The sequence below is a fragment of the Gadus macrocephalus genome, chromosome 2 (assembly GCF_031168955.1).
Source record: "Gadus macrocephalus chromosome 2, ASM3116895v1".
In the NCBI taxonomy this organism is placed as follows: Eukaryota; Metazoa; Chordata; class Actinopteri; order Gadiformes; family Gadidae; genus Gadus; species Gadus macrocephalus.
In genome coordinates, this window is record NC_082383.1 from 1,650,032 (window position 1) to 1,667,703 (window position 17,672).

At 48.4% G+C, this 17,672-nt stretch overlaps 1 protein-coding gene and 1 long non-coding RNA gene across 2 annotated transcripts in view; both read left to right on the top strand.

The window, feature by feature from the left end:
• The window catches only part of LOC132471549 (LIM and SH3 domain protein 1-like), a 30,567-nt gene that overhangs the window by 3,616 nt on the left and 9,279 nt on the right, over window positions 1-17,672 (top strand). The window contains exons 2-4 of the mRNA XM_060070672.1: window positions 5,944-6,038; window positions 10,906-10,990; window positions 15,512-15,619. Of these exons, the coding sequence (XP_059926655.1) occupies window positions 5,944-6,038; window positions 10,906-10,990; window positions 15,512-15,619 (288 nt within the window). The remainder of the gene's footprint in view (window positions 1-5,943; window positions 6,039-10,905; window positions 10,991-15,511; window positions 15,620-17,672) is intronic.
• LOC132471726 (uncharacterized) lies at window positions 6,052-8,878 on the top strand. The gene is made up of 2 exons (XR_009528904.1): window positions 6,052-8,535; window positions 8,648-8,878. It is a non-coding gene; the product is annotated as an uncharacterized LOC132471726 (long non-coding RNA).

Sequence of the window (17,672 nt, forward strand, 5' to 3'; positions counted from 1 at the left end):
ACCTCCGGATGGTTCTGTCTCGCCGAACATGGTGACCGTACACATTCTCGCTGCTCGCAAACCTTTCCTGAATGACTCCCAACTTCCCATATGTTGACTTTGGCAAAGAGGAAATATGACTCCATGCTCTGACCTGCTTGTGGCCACACCTTCATGTGGACCAGCAGAGGCGCTTGTGTTTACAGATTACAAGCAGAAAACAAAGCGTTGGATCCATATGGACAGCAGCAGGCCGCAGCGACCAGTCGAGGAATCTGAAATGAGTGAATGAATATGTAGAGTCGGTTTATGCCAACGGACGTTGAATGGAGTGTTCAGGTTGTAAATTAAGCCCATGCTGTTCGCCTGCTGGCCAGCATACAGGCCCTCCCTTGGCCATAGTGGAAACTAGTGGCATCAGGTGGACCCAGAATTACCTAGCCTCATTTTTTACGAGATTCTGCTTTTGGAACGAGCCTGATGTAGGTCTCGAGTCGCTCAGCCGAAACCGTGTTGGACAGGATTGTATGTCCATCCCCCGGCTCTCTCTGTCTCTGTCTCTGTCTCTGTCTCTGTCTCTGTCTCTGTCTCTGTCTCTGTCTCTGTCTCTGTCTGTCTCATGTCTCTGTTTCTCTTATTAATGGGAACTATACAGCATAGTTATAGAATAGCATAGCATCACTCAAGCCAATCCACAGGCAGACGTTATTTGGTTGAGGTTCATTTTTTAGCTTGAGTCTTTGGTCTTTTGGGCGTGACAATATGAGTGAGTCAAAGTGAAAGAATGCCTCATATTTTTAACAACCTAGCACAGAATAATAACATAACAATATGAAGAGTAATTTTGGTGACATGATGACATTAAATGAGTCAGTGGGTCATTTAGATCAAGTTTTGATTAAAAAGCATTCTCCAGACAATTACAATTCAATAAAGAAATTGGCCCTAGCTAGGAAGAAATGTGTTGGATAAGGTGTGCTAGCAGTAAGAAACAATGCTGTTTGTGCGTAAAGTTGTGATGCGTTTGTGTGGCTGGATGTTCATGACATCGAGCCATGCTATCCACAGTCAATCTCAGCTGATTAAGGATAACAAACAATGTTAAGTGGACCTGATTGTACTTCAATGGAGCTGCCTCTGTCTCAGATAACCCCACTATGTCACAGTTGATGACTCGTAAACTAGCCATTGTCTTGGATTTGAGATTCAGTCTATTGTGAGCTTCGTATTTACAAAACGGAGAAGCAAAACAAATGCATAAAGCCTGCGATAAGTTTTGGAAAAAAATATTATCTGCTGTTGAAAATAGAAGTCTGGGACATTGCTGTGTCATCACTGGTGTCTCCTCAGTGCAAACAGCCCTCATGCTCTTTGCATTTTGGATTCCCGAAGATAATTAGCATGGCATCCCTGCAATAAACAGGAAGGCATAATGTGTGATTTCCCACACAAGTGGCGCAGCAACCAAGAAAACCAAAAGTATCCCATGTTGTTCACTGGGATACGACCAGTGTGTGTGGCAAGTTTTGCCAACCGCTGAACAGTGTGGGAGAGTACATCCCCCACCCACACACACACACACCGAGACACACATTAGCCCCTTTTAGACTACGATTTATTGTACGATGAGTTGGCATAGCCCGACAGGAAAATGTTGGCAGTTGCTTTCACAGGGTTATAAAACATTTAACATGAATGGTCTGTTTATTCCAAGGTTCCCAGACATGTCTGTGTTCCCAGGATTCCCTATCGTCCCATTCTCATCTGCCCCACTGTGTCATTTTCCTAGATAACCAATAATAACTTTTGCCAGCCTTTACCTTTGTGTGCTGCGAAGCCAAGGCTTTGCATTCGATATATATACGGCGCTGATGGCATGGCTATATTTGGTAGGGGAGCTAGTAGGGTAAAAGGGAGATGGAGTAAAACAAACCCCCTTCCTATGGAGATGAAGCGAGCTAACTATCACTGATGAGTTGGTTTAAGGCCTGCTGTCTGACTCCAGTCTACCTGCTGTAGTTGTGATGCTTGACGACATGACCTTCTAGCGTCATGGAGTTTTGTGTGTGTGTTTTTTGTGAAATATTACACAACACAGTCAAATAGCAAGACAAGTACCTGGATTGCATGTGTTCTAACAATATGTTTACTTTAACTATAAATGCATCCGCATGTAGCTTTATCTTTTCTACTGAGGTAGGAGAGGGGAACCTCTAAGCCTGGCTGCATGCGTCAAAAACTCATTTAGAGAGGCCCATTCTTCTTCTTATAGCGTAGGGGGACGGTATAGTAGATGACAGGCGCAGGCGGCACTGGGTTTCATCTCCAATGTCAACAGCTTACCAGTAGGTATACTCAAATATGATGCCAAAACCCAACCATCTCCTTCAAGATATGACTGCACTGACATGACTAGATAAGATAGTAGCTAGACGTGGATCCCTCTAAAGCTGATGTAGGACTTAAGTTAAGCATGAAATCCATCTTTCAGAATACACCTTTTGATTATAATGATCTTAAAGCTGCTGAAGGTAAGATAGGAGGGTTGTATTGAGAGAGAGAGAGAGAGAGAGAGAGAGAGAGATCAGAAAAGAGTGAGAGACTTTGAAACGTAATGACCTGAAAATGTCTGCTCTCTCTCTGCTCCCCCTGCACCGCCATGGAGAAGTGTTGCGTTGTCATTACATCAATGGCACCTGTGGTTGACAGACAAGATGAGTGCCCCACAACCAATCAGAGAAGAGATGGCCTTATTGGTCAGAAATGAGCCAGGAACAGTCTAAAATCTAAATTGGTTCACAAAGAGGAAGGTGCGGTCAACTTGAAACAGAACCGTCACACAACATTTCACCCACTAATGGATGATGGATGGCTATGCCATTACAAACAAATTACACACTAATAATGGCTCTTAAATCCTGACCACCAAACACCCATGTATTTTGCTCTGACACTATCTATAGTCCACCACATTAGTGTTTAAAACCTAATTATGCCAGGATATTTCGCAGGGGACATCAGACTACTTCTGTTGATCGTGTGTAATCTCTGGTTTTCTGTCTCTGCCTACTTACAGAGAAATCAAAATGAAACCATCTCTCTTCAGAAGACCTAGCTAATCCCTGCTTACACAGTTAATGCTGTAAAGGTGGCTGCTGCTTTCCTTTGCTTGTCAGGGGAAGAGAAACAGGAGTATTTCGTATCCTGTCTTAATGCACTCAGGAATGCTCGCATAGAAAGTACTCCAAACGAGGGTCTTGTCCAAACATGCAGCCCATTGGTTAGCACCAGTCGGTGGCTTTCATTGGTATGGGAGTTCACGTTCCACCCTGGACACTCATTAACCATCCCGGCAGTTCATTTAGGTTTCTTTGAGGAGGTTCTGGGGCTGGCTGAGTGAGGCATGCAGGGCTGAGTGAAACCCTCCCTTTCTTACACTCACCACGTGCAGCCTACACTGAGACACATAGCCTACATACAACACACAGACGCTCACACCCTTAGCCTGGAGCTGTGCTGATACAGGGCGACAGATCTGGTTTTTACCAGGCTCCGGTTTTCCAGCTCGGCGCCAGATCCAGCCTCAGCATTGAGGAGGCTGATCCGGAGCTGGGTCAGGATGCATGACCGATTTGATGCTATCTTAATCCCATTTCCTTCTCTCTCGGTTCCCCCTCTGTGCTTCCTTGGCGTGTGGACTCTTGGGCTCGCTTCACCTGAGACGGCCATTGAGTCCTGGGGAATGTTGTGAGTCCTTGGTGGAATGTGGTTTAGCAGGTTACCCCAGGTTAGCGATCTGCTGGCTGAACATCGTTGGCTATATAACGTCCGATCTCTAGAAGTAACCCAAGCTCAATATTTACCCTAGGAAACGAGGACAATTGGGATCAAAGTCTGTGCAAGGCTCAACTCTCTCTCCATGGCATGTATGTGCCCCATTGGGCTCACCTCAGCTCTGTTTGTTGTGTTATCCTGACCACACCACTGCTCCAGATTAGCGGGCCGCTCAGGTGAATTGGCGTTAGTGTTCAAGCACCAAGAGGAATTCAAACTTAAGTGTTTTTTTACTGTATTAGGGCCTTCAAGGTGGGGGCTGGACGAAAAGATGCATAGTTGGGATAGAGATTAGAAATGCATAAACACACACACGAGAGAGAGAGAGAGAGAGAGAGAGAGAGAGAGAGAGAGAGAGGAGAGAGAGAGAGAGAGAGAGAGAGAGAGAGAGAGAGAGAGAGAGAGAGAGAAGAGGAGAGAAGAGAGAGAGAGAGAGAGAGAGAGAGAGAGAGAGAGAGAGAGAGAGAGAGAGAGAGAGAGAGAGAGAGAGAGAGAGAGAGAGAGAGAGAGAGAGAGAGAGAGAGAGAGATATGCATGCCGCCGTCGTCGGTTCTTCTCAGTGGTCACCGTTGATCGGGTTACAGCGAGGATGTGGCGGGCATCCTAGGTCGCAGTTCAGAGTGCCGCCGTCCACTGCAGTGCTGTTCAGCCACAACACACGCGATTGCACATCCGCTCACAAACTACGCACACTCCTTATCATGTTGTGGTCGCGACTCATCAACACTGGTCTCGGGCATCGAGAGAGGGGGAACAGTCCGGGCTGTTATCTTCTCAGTGTTTTATAATGCGTCGCTGACGATGACTTTGAGGGTGGTATGGTATCTTGATTCCCGTATCTACAGGCCCCATGTTAAATATCAGCCCGTGTCGTATCGCTGCAGGAGGGATATGATGGATAATCGACCGTCGCCCCTGTGTTTCAACAGAGCTGAAATGGCCCAGTACGGGCTGGCACTCCCCATCCCGACAGGTGGAGGAGTCGCCGTGATGATTCTCAAGCATTTCCTCTGCCTCTGAAAGGCCAGTTTGGTTTTACGATCAGTGTTTGGTGTTAGGCAGTTTGTGTAGAGAGGCTGAGGGGAGGAATGGCATTGCAGGGGATGGCAGAACGCCCCTAGGCCATGTTAATGAGGACTTTCTTTCCCTGTCTTCCTCCCTCATTCTCTGCACTCCTCCCTCCATTCCCTTGGTGATAGCAGGAGCTTCGCCAGATTATTGCCTCACTCCCTTTCCCTCTGCTGTCCAGTGCTGTCTTACTCTCCGTCTCTCTCTCTCTCCCTCTCTCTCTCTCTCCCCCACCCACCATTCCGTCCCCTCTCTGATTCTCCCACCCATCCCGATGCTCCCTCACATCCTCGTTCTTCCCTCCGTCTGCCTCATGCTCCTTAGTTTTCCAGGGCCAGCCCTCCCTCCGGGCCCTCTGATCCTCAGCCAGTGCTTGCGTTGCTAACTGTGGCGGTGGGCCCGCACATGTGCAAAACCTGACCTTGGAAACCGATGTGGAAAGCCACATGCATGATGTGCGTCTGCATGCTCACAGCCGTGCAAAAAGCCTAATAATAGAAGTGTGAAAAACTGAGGTGACGGACGGCATTCACTTTGTACTGTGAGTGACTACCATGGCCTCAGCCCACTGTGCAAATTGATGATTCTAACCGGAAGTAGAACAAACTGCCTCACATAAAAAACAAAAACGTAATGACAAAGTATTTGACTATGTACACAGGGAAAACAAACCACACATGACGTTATCACGTGTTAGCGAACTGCGGCACTGCCAGCTTTGTGAGCCTGTAGAGAATTAATAACCAACCTATTGGAAATGCCCATCTAAACAATTAAGATGCAAATTCCGTGGGGGGCTGATTGGATGTTGAGGCAGGGGGGCGTGAGTCAGTGGCCATCAGAGCGAGCGCTCGAGGATCTGGTCGTGGTGGGCCTGTCTCTGCCTCGTGTCCCAGGGCAGGAGGAACTGACCGTAGTCCCTCTCTGGGCCTCCTGTGTTTAACAGCCAATCCTCTCTGTGTCTCAGTGTGCTGCAGCGCCTTCTCTGCAAACCCCTAGATAAAGGCATCCCAACCTCACCGTGTTGTTCTTCCTCTTCCTGTGTCTTTTCTCTCTGGACAGTACTGGCATAAAGGATGCTTCAGCTGCGAAACCTGCAAAATGACTCTAAACATGAAGAATTACAAAGGTTTCGACAAAAGGCCATACTGCAACGCGTAAGTTGTCCCCTTTTGTGTGTGTGTGTGTGTGTGTGTGTGTGTGTGTGTGTGTGGTGTGTGTGTGTGTGTGTGTGTGTGTGTGTGTGTGTGTGTGTGTGTGTGTGTGTGTGTGTGTGTGTGTGTGTGTGTGTGTGTTGGTGTAATTACGTTATTATGCAATGCTGGCATCATGTGCACGGGGCTGCAGCCCACATGTGAAACACATTGACTCAATCTGTCATTTCTTTCAGCGGCGCGTCCTCGAAAAACCGACTCTCCACAGATCCCTCCGCGGTGTCTGTCCGTGTTTGTGTTTGACTCTGTGTACGTGTCCCACCCCACCCTACAGGAAGGAACTGGTGTGAGTGGTGTTGTGGAGACGGTACCCCACCCTCTCCCCCCCCCCCCCCCTCCTTAGGGAAGAGGGGAGGGTCAACAAAAGAAATTCCTTGGATTCCTCGCCGCTGACACTGTGGCACGAGCCCTCGTGCACACTCTCTCAGTCTCTCACTCCCTCGCTCTGATGACCGGAGAGGAATCCGTGGAATCCGACTTCATAGTAAAGCTGAGGGCTCGTAGTAAAGCTAGCGATGGTTTCTCTGTCCGTGTGTGTGCGCATGTGCACGCTAGTTTTACCACGAAACAACAAAGGGAGTCGATTGACATGTTTATGTTCTGCTCCATGGTGTCAAATCGTGGCCTGCTGGCGTTGTTGACGGCTTATGTTGAACCCTGACGGTAAAAGGGTTTGTGTTTTGGGGTTTTTAACAACATTTCCCTACTAGTGAAAATATCAACAAGAGATACAGCCGTGGCTTGTATCCCGATTTTAAGAACCAAAAGCCGTCACTGCGGCCTATTTTTCCAGAGAGGCTTATAGAAATGTTTCGCAAATGCAGAGATTTCAAAGAAAAACATCTGCACCATACTCATGCATTGCGCTCGAGTGATCAACCGTGAAGTTCCTAACGCTGTCACGATGTAAAGCCCCCATATGCTCATTTATATGAGAGGTCTGCGAGTGAAATCAGTTTTAACGACTGCGCCGTCCAGTCGCTTGACGAAATAAAACAACCACATACTGCGACCCTCCTCCGTTCTCAAGAAGCGTTTTCCTTCTGCGTATCTGCGCCGAGTCCTGCACATCTAGGTCAGTGCTTTAGCCTGTGGCAGGTGTTCTCCAACCTCCATCACTTCCATATAGAATTACCCTCTCCTCCACCTTGCCTGCCATTTCCCAATCCTGTCAAAGACCAGCTAGATGGCCACTTACTAGCCCCCGCCGGCCCCCAGCCCACCATGTTTACTGGACTCTCTTCCGTTTGTTTGAAACAAGCTCTGTTGGTGTAAACACCCATTAGAAGAAGATTCATCCCCCAAAGGAGAAGCCACTCTCCCTCTGTTATTAGCTTCCGCACTGGCCAGAGTTTATCATTGGGTCTCGGGATCTGCCTGGTTAAACGCTACCGACTGTTTGTGTTTTCATACATCATGTCCACCCGCCCCCCCTGTCATGAGACACGCCCTGATTAGACGGCAGAGTCGCGGGGGAGTGCTGGGAGATTTTGGGAGGGCAGATGTAGATTGGAAAATTCTTCTCCTTTCCTCAGGAGACGAGGTAGAGCCGCCCGCACTGCGAGGTCTTATTTTAGCGCCTTGTTTCGATGCAAAGACGCTGTTCCTTAAAAAGAAACCGCAGGACTCAAAGCAGTCCTCGGCGTTAAAAGATGTCAACACCTTGACTTGATGTAACGTTACTGCTTCATCATGCTCCTGTATGGCCTCTTATAACGCAGGTTATCTTGCGTAAACTCTCTGCCAACGGCTGAATAATGGAGAGAGTGATAAAGGGAGAGAGATGGAGAGCCTCCACCCTTTACCGCTATTCATATTAGACCTGGCCAGGTTTCCTGCTATTACAGGAACTGGTACTGGAGAGAGAGAAGCAATATGTATCTATATCTCTTCTAGAGGCTGTAATGGGTTTTGATGGTGTTTCAGAGTGCATGCAGGTGTAGAAATTGTGCAATATGGTTACCCTCATTTTGATTACACACTTTCTGAGAATGTGGTTCCATTCAGCTTTGCTTTGATGGGCCTTAGTCTTGCTAAGCGACGAGACAAATCAGCAGAGGGCAACATGTTTTGTGCTGTCCAATAAGAAATAATATAGTAAATTACAACACATTAAACGGTAAACATTGAGGCGTCTTTAACCAAACCTATTGAAACCTTTTGGTGTTGGCTAAAAATGTAGCAGTGACGTAATGGAAGACGTTGCAACACAGCGTTGCTATGGATAACCGCTTCAGTCAAGATATTTTAGACTTCAGCTAAAGCTTTAACCTCCTTCAAATGCCACTTTAAGGATCTTTACCCTGTTAGGATCCGATCCTATTCCACTGAAAAAATAGAGAATGCAATGTTTGTTGAAGACGCAGAGTCCAAGAGAAGGCACAGCGGGAAAGGGACAGAGTGCACATTAGACGGCTCATCTTTCAAGATGAATGAATAAGTAAACGATTTTTGCTTATTTTTTTACTGCTGGGTTATGAAGCAATACACATGGTGTTCTAACATTGGTGTTCCAACGTCTGTCAAATGATCCATTGGAACTTTACTTCCAGAAGACAAGAGGGTGGGACTAGCCTGAAACGCCACCTGTTCCGACTTTGACTCAAGACCTTCCCTCCTCCACAGTAGGCTGTGTGTGTGTGTGTGTGTGTGTGTGTGTGTGTGTGTGTGTGTGTGTGTGTGTGTGTGTGTGTGTGTGTGTGTGTGTGTGTGTGTGTGTGTGTGTGTGTGTGTGTGTGTGTGTGTGTGTGTGTGTGTGTGTGTGTGTGTGTGTGTGTGTGAAACGCATGTGCCTCCAACGTGACCAGCATCATGATGTAAAGCCCATTTTAGATCGAAGATTCGCGGCGAGACTGCTTGCAACAGATCGCACGGAAACGTTCTGCCTTTCAGGTCGTCAGCTGCAGAAGTAAAGCTAGCTGATCACGTTAGGCCAGGGGTGGTAAATGAATCAGCTTATTCTATATCTATTCACCTGGAGAGTGACTGATAACCCTTTGCTTCTCGGCAACATGTAAAGCGAATATCAACGCAGTGATCTTTCCTACGGTACCGTTATCATTCCCCCCCTTTGAACGTTCTCTGCGATGTTCTGAAGCCGTTATGTCTCGTCGTGAATCTTTGATCCGAACTGGGCGTTAATCATGCATCTCTACAGTACGTAATGACAGGCCTGAGTTGTTTTTTTGGAATGCCACTGACCAATGTGTGATACTAACTAACATGTAGCCTGATTTGAGGAGTCACAAGCATGCACACACACACACACACACACACACACACACACACACACACACACACACACACACACACACATTATGTATATACATAACAAGGCCGTATACAAGTTTTTATACAGTTCTTGGTCAGCCCCAAGTGATTTTCTCCTACGAAAGCCAGGCTGCGTTGAACCACACCACCACAAACCAGTCACACCCAACTCTATAAATAAATCCCCTCAGATGGTATACAAACATCCATTACCCAACAATGTCGGGCTAGCCTCTCTGAGGAAAATCCATGGTGCTGTTGCAAACAGCAGCAGCAGCTGACGTTTTGAATTTGATTTGAGCTGATATGAAAGTAGCCTTTTGTTCTGCGAGTATTGGCGGACGTGCTAAACATTGTTAAGAAACATGCGGGATCTGATAAGAGTTTGAAGGGGGTTTGAAATTTTGAGCTTTGAATTTAATTTGGCTGCAATTAGGGTATAGTGTCTTGCATTAGACCACAAAGTTTTTGATCTTTGTTATTCACAGTGGTCGACGTGCTTGTTAACGATCTACGATCATAAAATGATAATCTAAGGAACTTGATCCATTTTCCTTGTTGTCGGCTTGTTTCATGGTCCAGGAAACAACTAAGGCATGTTCTTTGTCATCTTGGAAACGATAAATGTCCTACTTCCATAGTTGAACGAGTTCACAGAGGAGGCCCCTAGTTTGGACTTCTACAACTTCTAAGGTTATGTGAGCTAAGTTTGAGAAGCCCATTGGTTTTTAACTAGACTCTGGCCATGTGTTTCTTTTTTAACTGCCTCTGAAACCCTGGTGAACCTGTCTCTGCGGGAGGATGAATGTAGAACTTGATCTTCATCCAGAGAAGCGTCTACTGTGTAAACAGTCTCTCGGCTCAGCGTCAATAAATAGTTCCATAAAGCAGTCAGTCAGCGACCCACCAGAACCAGAGAGAACAAGCTTACTGGCCGTGTCCAGTCGCACACTGATGTCTGACTGCACCTTGATGAGATTAATGGGAGTGCGGTACTCACCGAGAATCCCCTGAAATCGGTTCAGAGGGCCTCGTTTTCACTCTCTGCTGAAAGGGGCGGCTGATGACATCACCGGCACGCCACCACACACACACACACACACGCTCCGAGCTCTTTCACTGTGTGCAGCTTTGTTGTCCAGAGTTATTTTAGCGTGTCTGTGCTGGCCGTGCCTCTCCGACCCGGAAGCAGTGGTTCCCCCACACGTCCCGGCCTGCCCGCACCTCTTCTCCCTCACACAGGGCACCGTGTGTTGCCTCACAAGGCCTTTTATTCTACAGGGGGGGACCCTGGAGCTCACCGGAAGAGACCTCCTCCAATAACAAACCGGCTCCCTGCGTCTCCCACACACTGTGTGCACTGTTTGGAGGCCTGTCTGTTTTTGCTGTCTTTGTTCACAAACCGGTTGTGGGGCAATGCATCGTGCAGGCGTGGCGGGGAATGCGGGCGGGTGGGTGGGTGAGGTGTGCGTGCGTGCGTGCACGTGGGTGTGTGTGCTTTGTGTGACCGTGCTCGCTGTGTTGTGGTTGCGTTCCTCAGACACTACCCCAAGACAAACTTCACCGCCGTGGCAGACACTCCTGAGAACCGCCGCCTGAAAGAGCAGACCAAGATGCAGAGTCAGGTGAGCATCCATCAGCACAGACACACGCACACACACACACACACGCGCATGTTTTCCGATTGCATTTATATTAGGTTGACCTCAGACGGCAATGGTTCCACTGACGCACAGCTCATTTTCATTCGTCTGTTTCCTGGAAATGGATCCATTCTGTGTGGAGATCCGATCCATAAAAACACACACGTGTCCTCTGCAATGGTACAACCTAGATGACTCTTTTTAGGTCCCAAAAGAAGTTATTTGCTGCAGCTTATCCCGTGGAACCCACCATCGTAGAGACCCAAATGTAGGCTCCGAACTCACACAGCTCATCAGACCAAAATACCCGTCGGAACTGGGTCACGCGTTGTGGCGGTATTAAAAAAAACCAGTCCGATGGGGAGCTGGGCAGCTCTCTACCTCACCTTTACATTCTGCAGGATCTCTCCTTACCTCTACCCTAGCTGACCCCTAAACTATACATTCTGCAGGCGCTCTCTTTGCCGCCACCCTACACGACCCCTAAACTATACACTCGGCAGAACTCTCTTTACCGCCACCCTACAAGACCCCTAAACTATACAGTCAGCAGAACTCCCTCTACCCTACCTGACCCCTAAACTCTGCGTTCTGCAGAACTCTCTCTACCTCCATCCTACCCAACCCCTCCACTATACATTCAGCGGAAGTCTCTACTTCTACCTTACCTGAACCCTAGACTATACAGTCTTCAGAACTCTCTCTACCTCTACCCTACAAAACCCCTACACTATACATTCAGCGGAAGTCTCTACTTCTACCCTACCTGACCCCTAGACTACACAGTCTGCAGAACTCTCAACCTCTACCCTACCTGACCCCTAGACTACACAGTCTGCAGAACTCTCAACCTCTACCCTACCTGACCCCTAGACTACACAGTCTGCAGAACTCTCAACCTCTACCCTACCTGACCCCTAGACTACACAGTCTGCAGAACTCTCAACCTCTACCCTACCTGACCCCTAGACTACACAGTCTGCAGAACTCTCAACCTCTACCCTACCTGACCCCTAGACTACACAGTCTGCAGAACTCTCAACCTCTACCCTACCTGACCCCTAGACTATACAGCCTGAAGGCGCTCTTGCTAGTTGACAATGTGACAAGGTTGGCTCACAGTAGGGTTACGATCGCAGGCAGGCCTCGAGGATTCCTTTGGATCAACCGGTTTGGCCGTGCCTTCCTCTGCTTTCGCAGAGCGAGGGAATTACACAATTTCCAAATACTGGCACCGGCTACATGGGTGGTTGTAATGCGTGGAGCAGCGATTTGTGGAATGTCTAGGATTCTGTGTAGCCACACTGGGCCTTCCTCCCAAGATTACCCCCACGTTAATCTTGTCAGAAGCACACACGCCCTCCTTCCTTCCATAAATTGTGATTTAGACCGTGATATAGGCATGTGTCGGGTGTGCGGTGGAAATGTGTAGAGTAAACAGGAATTTGCAAGGAGAGCCTGGGTTAGGAAGAGCACCGCCGGGCTGGTGTGTGTGTGTGTGTGTGTGTGTGTGTGTGTGTGTGTGTGTGTGTGTGTGTGTGTGTGTGTGTGTGTGTGTGTGTGTGTGTGTGTGTGTGTGTGTGTGTGTGTGTGTGTGTGTGTGTGTGTGTGTGTGTACAAGATGGGGTCACGGATCGGATCAGGCACAGATGGTGTTTTTCTACATGAACCCCCAACCAACAATCAAATAAACAACCATCAATGTTGCCGTTCTCAACCAATGAGATTAACACGCCTAACATGAGATTATAGAGTGAGGGGATTTTGTAAATAAGTGTCTGTTGTCTTAATGCGCACCATGTATAAATGTGAATAAATATCACATTAATGATGCATTCATGTCTTATTGACCTTGCATGGCCAGTCTCTGTTAGGATTTCATAACCATACAAATAGGCTATTTATTACTATTTGTTTGAAATATCTGCATTTGCCTCGGAAATATTTGCATTCTTTACAGTATGCAAAGTCTGTAAAGCAAGGTCGGAAACATGAATATCTGCCTCTTGCCACCGGAACATGAGCGCAGTGTTGTTGGTTCCGCGGTTATGGCGTTGTGAGGGTGTGTTGTTGCTGGAAGTTGCTGGGCATGTGTTGGGAACTAGGTCCATTCACCCCGCCCCTCGCCACTGCTGCGTTGCCAGGGGAACCTTATTGCTATGGTAGCTGGGTAGAGAGGGTTAGTCATAACTCATTACGAGACTTCACTGGAGAGGAACAGACAGAGACACACAGAGAGAGAGAGAGAGAGAGGGACAGAATCGGGGAGGTGAATGAAAGAAAAGCAATGAGGCCCGGGGGAACGGAAGACTCCAGTGGAAGGCCTGCTAAAGGAATGTAGAGGGAAAGAGGGTGGGAGAGGGAGGGTGAGAGAGGGTGAGAGAGGGTGGGAGAGGGAGGGTGAGAGAGGGAGAGAGAGGGAGAGAGAGAGAGAGAGAGAGAGAGAGAGAGAGAGAGACAGAGAGGGATAATCAAACAGACGGAGAGGGATTCAGATCGATAGGGACTCCGCATTCTGCCATAACTGTAAAAAATGAATGAAAAGGCAGCGGAGGGAGAAACACTGATCAGGGGGAGGGGGGAAATGTGGGTGGGCACGGAACGGAGCGCTGTGATTGGACGGCAAGAGCAATGGCGTATTCCGGGGCTAGACAGACAAAAGAAAACGGGGAGGGGTGGTGTTAAAGGGGAGAGGCGGAGATTACACGTCGAGGAGGTAAAGATGAAGAACGGGGGGGGGGGGGGGATCAAGCGGCTGACTCACTGAACCCCGGACGCTAATGCCGGCGCACTCATCCTCGTACTGGCCCCAGCGTTGCATGAGGCCGTGACTCACGGTCAGCGGTGCGGGTCCAGCCACCGCTGGGCGTTTGGTGTCCGGTCAGTCAGCACGCTGTTAGGGCTGTGTCAGACGTTATGTGGCTGTGTGAGGAGGAGGAGGAGGAGGGAGGAGGGAGGAGGAGGAGGAGGGAGGAGGAGGGAGGGAGGAGGAGGAGGGAGGAGGAGGGAGGAGGAGGGAGGGAGGAGGAGGAGGGAGGAGGAGGAGGAGGGTGGAGGAGGAGGAGGAGGAGGAGGGAGGAGGAGGAGGAGGAGGAGGAGGAGCCACCACAGGGGGTTGGGAGCCTAGGAAGTGATTGCGCAAGGCTTTACAATCCCCTCTTTAACGATGACAGGAAGTGGGGGCAGTCAGTCAGCACGCAGCGCAGGAAGTCATTAGTCATTGCTTAACTGCAGCGGCGCCTACAGTATAGCAGTATGGGCTGGAGCCCCTTACCCCTCTGGCCTTTTATGTTTCTGAATATGCAGACTTCTTCCTGTACTGGTTGCAGTACAGAGGCGTAGACGTTGGCTGATTCGACGGAGTGAGCTTGTCACCGTGATTTCAAACAGTCATGGGACACACAGGTTCTGCTTGTCTTGGCGTTCCCCTGTCTGACCGTATAAGGCTGTCAGCATTTCCTGCATCAACGGCCCTCAGTCCCCTGCAGCCAGAAACAGGAAGTCAGTCACCGAAGTAGAGAGAGACAAAGGAAGCGGGCGGGGCTCAGTCAATCTACCTCGTAGTCACAATCGTCACCATGTTGGTAATTTAGTTATTCTGAGCTCCACGGGAACGCCTCGATTACCTCAGGCCTGACCTGTGTAACAATCTGGTTTAGTAAGTGATGGTTATGAACCAGAAGAGAGACACCTGGAACCTGCATATTGCTGATTGTTAAATCTCAACAGATGCTTGATAGTCAAGTCCATTTCATCTTTGCCCATTACATTTTTGAGATGCAAACTACCCACCTTGTGCAGATAACTTAAATCTACTTGTTTCTTATTCAGTGTTCCATGGTTTCGAGGGTGTGTGAACTTCATGTCTTGCTCTGAACTCTCTGAATTGTTTCATTGTTGCAGGATATTTTGCTACTGTTATTACAATCTCAACTCTCGCCTACACCCAAATATTTGAGATAACACTAAGCTACGCTTTCTGTATTCCAACATAACAAGCTCACTCACATTTCTACCTATTCTCTTCCTGCAATGACTCAACTCTCGTGGTACTTCACCTTGAGCGAGACTTGGTGGGACCGTTTGCAAAAGCAAACTTTTAGAGGACGTAGATTGACGGGGAGCTAAGGCCCGAAAGGATTGCGTTTCAGTCCGTAATCGAAGATTACACCTGCGGCGTTCTTGCTCAGTGCCGGACCAATTCAAACAATCGTTGTCCGCATTTGTCCCTTGCACCCGAAATCCATGTTTGGAAGACAGAGTCCTGGTTGAACAATCCCAGTTTTCTTTTAATTGGTTTGTTTGTGCAGCAATATGTCAAATAGGTTCTTTAGGCCAGCTCAAACCCATTCGTACCATCTGCTTGTAGGGTAGATCTCACTGTACAATGGAAGACAATACACCCCAGTGCCATTCTTGTTCCATTCAAACAGCGCCTTCCTGTTATGGCTGGTGCAACTTCCTTTTAACTCTTTTCCGTTCTTTCCCCTTTTCCCCTGGCAGGTTCTCTACAAGGAGGAGTTTGAGAAGAACAAGGGGAAGGGCTTCAGTGTGGTGGCAGACACACCGGAGATGCAGAGAATCAAGAAAACTCAGGACAACATCAGCAACGTGAGTCCGGACGTAGGAATGCTCCCGGCATACCACCGTAAAATGTCTTACGTTTCTAACATAAACGTTGTGTTTTCTTTGCGTTTATGGCTCGTCGGATCAGTCGGGCATTCTCCATTTCCCCTTTGGCCTCTTTGGGCCAAGGGTCTAGATTACGGGCCAAGAAAAACTTTGGTAGCGCCCCGTGCGAGTTATTCTAGCATTCTCTGGCGTACAAAAACTTCCACTTAGTGAAAGTGGAAAATGTTTGGAATCTCAAGCATGTATGGCTGTAGCAGGTGGTTTTGCATGCAATGTAATGCATTTCACAATAACTTTTTTACCAGGATCCATAATGCGATCCAGATTGTACTGACGTTTGACGTTTTACAAACGTCAGTACCACATTGATGGTTGTTTATTTGATTGTTGGTTGGGGGTTCATTTTAAACGTACTGACGTATCAGCCCTAACTCGTTAGCTCTAACATCATCCCATTGACCCCCACGTAGCTCCTGTATCCTTTATGGTTCTTTATGTAAATGATTATGCGGTTGAGTGGCTCAACGCGGTAGAGAGGCTCACCCCGCGAATGCACTTATCACCCAGGCCATACGCCCGGTAGCGACCTGTGTTCGAATACCCTCCTGTGGCACCACACTGTCATTCCCTCTCTGCTCCTTTCTCTCTGCACTGCCCTGTCCACAAAAGCACGAAAACAGGCACAAAAATACCAACAATGAAAACAAGCCGCCCCTCACTTTATACAACACTGTCAGCAGGCCTCCCCCAGCCAATAGATATTGATGAACCATTTCTCTGTGAATATGAAATGTCATTACCCCCTCCAATGGGACAGTTTAGTCTGCTGCCCCACCCCCTTCTTTCCCTCTGAGACACTCATCCACACACACACACACACGCGCACATGCACACACATACATGCAAATATACACCTACAGACAGACAGAAACAGAAGTAGGCAGACACACAGACACCCCCACATAAAGGCAGACACAAACTAACACACACACACCCCGAGGCGGACACACACTCGCGCACAACGCACACAGGCAGGCACACACATACACACAAACACACACACACACCCACACACACAGAGGAAAGACAGACATGGGCACACAGCGAACATACATCCGCCCCCTGCGCCTCGCTGTCGTTCCTAATGACATAAGTAGTGTGTATGTGAAGGGTAATCACTGCTTTCATACGACGTCTGCCCTGGCACGGCGTAGGGAAACCAACATGCTCACAATGCGCTGTGCGTGTTGGATAGGCGCGGGCGTACCCACATGAACCGGCATGATGGGGATGTTGTCTAAACACCGACTCCAGAGGGCAGGGTCTTTAGACCCTGCAGAACATTCTAGATTGGATAATGGGCCATTTAGTTTCCGCGGGAAATATACGGGGGAAAAAAACAGAAATGAGAGACGCCTAAACCCTAAACCACACACACACACACACACACACACACACACACACACACACACACACACACACACACACACACACACACACACACACACACACACACACACACACACACACACACACACACACACACACACACATATGGGGGGCGGGAGCCACTTACAGATGACCGTTCACCCTGAATCGCGACGCCCTGGTCTAGTGCAATAAACACGAGTGCTGTTCCTCTCTTACTGACCCAACATCCCTTTAAGAACCCCGACCGGTTCCTAGTTCAACACAGACGCATCATTAAACAAGCATGTTGTCCCGTGACGTTTACATTCAGGGGCAAATTGTATGTTGCTTTTATCCCAGGCGACATACTCGAAACAACAGAGAGAAACAACAGTATATCGCTGTCGGTACAGTAAGGACGTTCATAGAACCAAGTGCCAAACCCTGACAATCGCTAGGTTAACCCATTCCCTGTGTACAAAAAAGATAGCTAGGAGAATATTTCCTTTCTTTGAATGCCAAGAGTCGAAAGTTCTCTAACATTCATGTCTGTCTGGATTTGTCTCTTTTCTCCTCCTCCTCCTCCTCCTCCTCCTCCTCCTCCTCCCGCTTTATGTGACAC